At 36.1% G+C, this 6000-nt stretch overlaps 1 protein-coding gene across 1 annotated transcript in view; it reads left to right on the top strand.

The window, feature by feature from the left end:
- The window catches only part of raph1b (Ras association (RalGDS/AF-6) and pleckstrin homology domains 1b), a 78211-nt gene that overhangs the window by 61556 nt on the left and 10655 nt on the right, over positions 1-6000 (top strand). The window contains exon 8 of the mRNA XM_073842615.1: positions 4173-4332. Within this exon, the coding sequence (XP_073698716.1) occupies positions 4173-4332 (160 nt within the window). The remainder of the gene's footprint in view (positions 1-4172; positions 4333-6000) is intronic.

Genomic DNA, 6000 nt, shown 5'->3' with positions numbered 1-6000 from the left:
TTTTTTATTCATTTAAAAACCCAAGATGGTCTTCAGAACATTCTCATATCATGCTGGATGACAATAATCGTGAGGTTTTGCACTTGTGGAGTCTACGTTAGCTAAACTTTTCAACTTTACATTGAAAAGAAAATAGGAATGAAAATGATTTAAAAATAAATACAGTTGAAGTCGAAAGTTTACATACACCTTGCAGAGTCTGCAAAATGTTAATTATTTTACCAAATTATGAGGGATCATACAAAATGTTATTTTTAATTTAGTACTGACCTGATTAAGATATTTTGCATAAAAGGCGTTTACACATAGTCCACAAGAGTATATAATAGCTGAATTTATAAAATTGACCCCGTTCAAGTTTTAATACAGTTGATTCTTAATACTGTTGTAACCTGAACGATTCACAGTGTTTTTATTGTTTGTTTGTTTGTTTTTGTTTAGTGATAGTTGTTCATGAGTCTCTTGTTTTTCATGAACAGTTAAACTGCCTGCTGTTCTTCAGAAAAATCGTTCATTTCCCACAAATTCTTTGGTTTTTAAGGATTTTTTGTGTATTTGAACCCTTTCCAGTAATGACTGTATGACAAGATGCATCTTTTCAAACTGAGGGACTATGCAACTATTACAGAAGGTTCAAACAAAATGCATTAAGTGCCAGGAGGTGAAAACTTTTTGAATTTGAAGATCATGGTAAATTTCACTTATTTTGTCTTTTGGGAAACATGCAAGTATCTTCTGTAGCTTCTGAAGGGCAGTACTAAATGGAAAATATGATATTTAGGCAAAATAAGAAAAATGTACACATCTTCATTATGTTCAAAAGTTTACACCCCTGGCTCTTAATGCATCGTTTTTCCTTCTGGAGCATCAGTGAGCATTTAAACCTTCTGTAATAGTTGCATATAAATCCCTGAATTGTCCTCAGTATGAAAAGATGGATCGCAAAACCATACAGTTATTGTTGGAAAGGGTTGAAACACAAAAAAATGCTGAAAAACTACAGAATTTGTGGGACCTGAAAGATTTTTCTGAATAACAAAGGGCAGTTTGACTGTTCAGAACAAACAAGAGACTCATGAACAACTATCACTAAACAAAACAAAAAGAAAAAACAGCTGTGAATAATTCAGGTAACAACACAATATTAGGAATCAAGTGTATGTAAACTTTTGAACAGGGAACTATTATTTTCTCTTGTGGACTATATGTAAATGTCTTTTATGTGAGTACTACATAAAAAATAGCATGCATTTTGTATGATCCATCTTATTTTGGTAAAATAATTAACATTTTGCAGATTCTGCAAGATGTATGTAAACTTTTGACTTCTTCTGTAAATAAATACAAAAGAAAAAAAATTGCAAGTGGTCTCAGATCTTCGGACCCCAGTATGTATTCTTGTGGAGGAAAAAAACTACATGTAGTAAATGTTAACAGATTTTGCAGACCTGGGCAAAGTTTAAAAACAAAAATCACTTTTGGTGTAGTCAATAAAGTCACAGTGATTTGGCTTAGTCAGTAATGGGGAAATGAGTGATTGTTCTGTCAAAATAAGCCTTTTCTGTATTAATCAGGCTATCAGTTTGTTATGTTTCTGAGTTTACAATCAGTTGTTTCATTCAATTGAAATATTATTGCACAATGTGATCGATTGTTTGTGCTGAGGTCAAAGAATGTTGTATAGTGCGTGTTTGTTGAAGCATATGTGTGAGAGGGAAGAGAGCATAAATTAGTGGAGTGTTTTCTGCTGAGGCCAGGCTTGGAAAAGTGCCACATTCTCCCTAATATTCTGATGGCTTTCAGGACTCCTGGCAGGGCTGTCTGTTAATGTGCCTATGCAACACTTTCTCTCTCTCTTCTCTTCGTTCCACACTCTTAAGAAGAAAGAAAATAGGGTGTGAAATAGAGAGGGATGAAAGCCAGTTGTCATTCCTGTTTCCAGTTAGTCTTTATTAAAGCCACGTTTCTGAAGATCCACATCATATTCCAATTCAGGCCTATAAATCTTTGAGCAAAGTCAAACATTCCGATTTGAACAACGCATTTGTAACATATTGTATTAATTATTATTTTATTCATTCAATACAATACCCCAACAAGTGTACAAACTTTAGATGCATGCCATGTTTTTCTTAAATTTGCTACAGATATTTATTTAATTATATGTAAAACAACTGTCTTCCGGATAATTTTAATTGAATGTAAGTGTGGCCCCTGTTACACTGGCGATCAAAATTAGAGAACAATTTATAAACAATTGAACAATTCTGAAATAATGTCATCTTCACTGCTCAACAGTTGAAGGAGTTTTTGTCCCATCTATACCACGCTACCAGGATACCTTTTCCACAAAATAACTCAGGCATTTCAACAAAAAACATTATTTTGCAGAAAACACACTGATCAAAATTAGAGAACAACAATGACTGTAGCATGGAAAAAGATTACAACAAAATTGTCTGAAGGTTACAACAGTCAGCAATTAGTAGGAAGTGTACAGGCCTCTGCTGTGAATGACTTCAGCACATCTGCGGCCACAGGACAGCACTAGTCTCTCACACTGCTCTGGTGTGATTTTGGTCCACTCTTCTTCCAGTCTCCTCCACAGTTCGGTGACTGTAGTGGGTTTCTTGGCCATAACTTTGTCGCCAAGGATTTTCCAGAGGTTCTCCATTGGGTTGAGATCAGGACTCTGGGCAGGCCATGTCAGTATTTCAATGTTTTCTGTTTCAAGGAACTGCTTCACCCATTTTGCTGTGTGAAATGGAGCGTTGTCCTGCATGAACACTGCGGGCTGATTGGGTGATGAACGCAGGGAAGGAACCATATGTTGTTGAAGAAGGTTCTGATAAACATTTGCATTCACTCTGCCATGTAGCTGTATAAGAGGCCCAACTCCTGCTGCAGAAAACATGCCCTCCTTCCTCCTCCACTTTTCAATGACTTCTTTACACACTTTGGGTTCAGTCTTTCTCCAGTTTGTTGCCGAACATAATGTTTCCCATCGGACCTAAATAAATTAAACTTGCTTTCATCACTGAAGTGAACTTTGGACCAGTTCTCCTCTGTCCGCACAACATGCTCCTCAGCAAAGCTTAGTCTAGCCTTTTGATTTTTTTCTGCTAATGAGAGGTTTGGTCACTGCAGAGTGGGCTTTCAGTCCAAATGCTCTTAAACGTCGAGACACTGTATGACGAGACAGATCCTTACCCTGTTCAGCACTGAACTGGTGAGCAATTCCAGCTGCAGTGTGGAAACGATTGCCCATTGAGATCCTCCGCAGTATCCTGTCCTCTCTTGTATTTGTCTTCCGTGGACGACCAGCCTTCTTGGGGGACTTGAATGAGTTTGTGTTGTAATAAAGACTCAATATTCTTGAAATCACAGATCTGGAACGACCAACTTGTCTTGCTATGGCTGATAGGGTCATCCCTTTGGCCTTCATCTGGACAACCTGCTGCCGGAGGCTTTCAGTCACTTTAGAACGGCCCACCATCTTGCAGAGCCAGTGAAACTGGAAGTTAGGCTGCCAGTTAAATAGGGGTTGACAGATAATCAAGGAAATTAGCACTAGGTGCCAGATTAACACCAATAACTGGGAGGTATCTGAAAGTTTTCTCTAATTTTGTTATTTTGTGGAAAAGGTGTTCTGGTAGCATGGTATAGACGAGACAAAAACTCCTTCAACTGCTGAGCAGTGAAGATGACATTATTTCAGAATTGTTCAATTGTTTATAAATTGTTCTCTAATTTTGATCGCCAGTGTATATTTCAAGAGTGAAATTACTAGATTAGTTATGATGATATACATGCTATGAACTATAAGGGAACATGTTAATAGTGTTTCTTTTTGCTCACATTTACAAATCAAGGAAAATTTAGTAAATATAGCAAATATAGATGCCTGTCAGATGTTCAAAAGATCACGTTACTAAAAAAAAAAATTGTCAAAACGTTTGAACCTTCTGTAATAGTTGCATATGAGTTCCTCAGTTGTCCTCAGTGTGAAAATCTTGCAGTCATTGTTGAAAAGGGTTCAAATACACAAAAAGTTGTATCTACAGAAGGTGACTTTCCACGAAAAAATGTGTGTGTAAATATAGCTGTAAATATACATAGAAAATCAATGTTTAATGTACTGGAATAAACCAAACTTTCCTTTCCTTCATCAGTTGGTGATACGTGTGCACATGTCAGATGAGAGCTCAAAGACCATGATGGTGGATGAGAGGCAGACAGTCAGACAGGTGCTGGACAGTCTTCTGGATAAATCTCACTGCGGTTACAGTCCGGACTGGGCCCTGGTTGAGACCATCCCTGAGCTACAAATGGGTGAGGACACCTCAGGGTTCGTACGGGTGCTTGAATTCCTTGAAAATGCTTGAATTTTAATGTAGTGTTTTCAAGGTTTGAAAAATGCTTGGATTTTGGATGAAGTGCTTGAAAGTGCTTGAATATGCAGTTGCATCGGTTTCATATTAATTCGCTTTCATACTAAATAGTTATTTTTTGTCATGCTTATAATATGTAAAAGAAAGAAAAGAAAAAACAGCTCCGCTCGAGTGTGCACGTGAGGCTGTAGTGATCTGCCGGTCTTTCTTGATGCGCGCCCTCTGATGGAACAGAGCGGTAGATAAAACATGCCAGTTATCAGGAGGTTGTTGCATCAGTCCTCGATGGCTTGAAAACGACAAATAAGAATTATGTTTAAAACGAGAATTTGGGGATCGCAAAATTGCCAGACCGATGTCCCGGGGCTATTGTGTTTTCCGTCGGGCTACTAAAATGTTTCACCGGACTATCTTAAAGTAGAGGGCTCGTGCGGGTCATTACAAACTCATCAATTTAGCCTTATCAAAGTTAAGGCCATACAAAGTTTTAAATGTATTAAATAGTATAAGAAAAGGCTTAATTATAAGTTTAAGAGCTAGGGACGGATATACGAGAATCGCGATAGGGCTGGATAAAACTTCAAAAGGCAATGATATCATATTGAATAAACATACACACTGCACGTTTCAAAGTTAAAACGCGGCACGGATGTCTTTATATGAATGTATCTGAAGGGAACCGACTGTCCTCAGAAACGTGTCGTTGGCATTTTCATTTCATGCCTGATAAAACAGCGTTAATGCTGATTTGTGTACAGCCGTTACTAGGAAACCGTAGAATTTCAGCACTCCTAAAGCGCCCTCTCGTGACAGGGAATGAATTTGCGAATATTCAGCTGTTTAGCAAGATTATTACAAATATTGGCCCATGTTTTTATGCAGCAAACACATAAGAGTTGTAAATGTAAAAGTTATGTGCTTTCTAAAAATCTAAACAATTAAGACAGTAATATTTGTTTTAAATAAATTATACTTGATTTATCCATTTTAAAGGTATAAAGGCTGAAATGCCATTGTATAAGATGTTTTGTTTTTGTGAAAATCTGAATTATAAATCATGTCATTTTATGGCTTAATGTTATTGTACATTGTTCAACCCCACTACGGTGTTCATTTTACTTGTGCAGCTCTTGAAAAGGGTCATAAATTACCTTAAATTGATATTTAAAAATTCTGCAGATACACTGTAAATAGTGAAAAAAATACCTTGATATTTGTGAATAGGAAATCAGGTAGGAGTCTAAATGTCAATCAAAAATATTTTCAATGTTTAAAAAATGGTCTTTTTTCATTTGGGCCAGTTAAATTGTATTATTAATTTTATAGTGTCTTTTTGACTACCTTTTAGTAGGCTACTTTTAGGCTGGAATGTGAAATGTATTTGTGAAAATCCTTGAAGTTTTAGAAAGTTTTCAAGTTTTAGAATTTTAGTTTATCATATTTTTTTACAGTCATTTTATACCAGTCATTAATGTGTTACCATAGACATTGCCCTACTCCACTCATACAGTATTACTTTTATTTGTGCAGGTCTTAAAAAGCCTTTAAATTTTATTTTTAAAACACTACAGATACTCAGTAAATTATATTAATTATATATTTTAAATTA

This window comes from Garra rufa, chromosome 6 (assembly GCF_049309525.1).
Source record: "Garra rufa chromosome 6, GarRuf1.0, whole genome shotgun sequence".
Lineage (NCBI taxonomy): Eukaryota > Metazoa > Chordata > Actinopteri > Cypriniformes > Cyprinidae > Garra > Garra rufa.
This window is presented reverse-complemented; position numbering and strand designations above follow the sequence as displayed.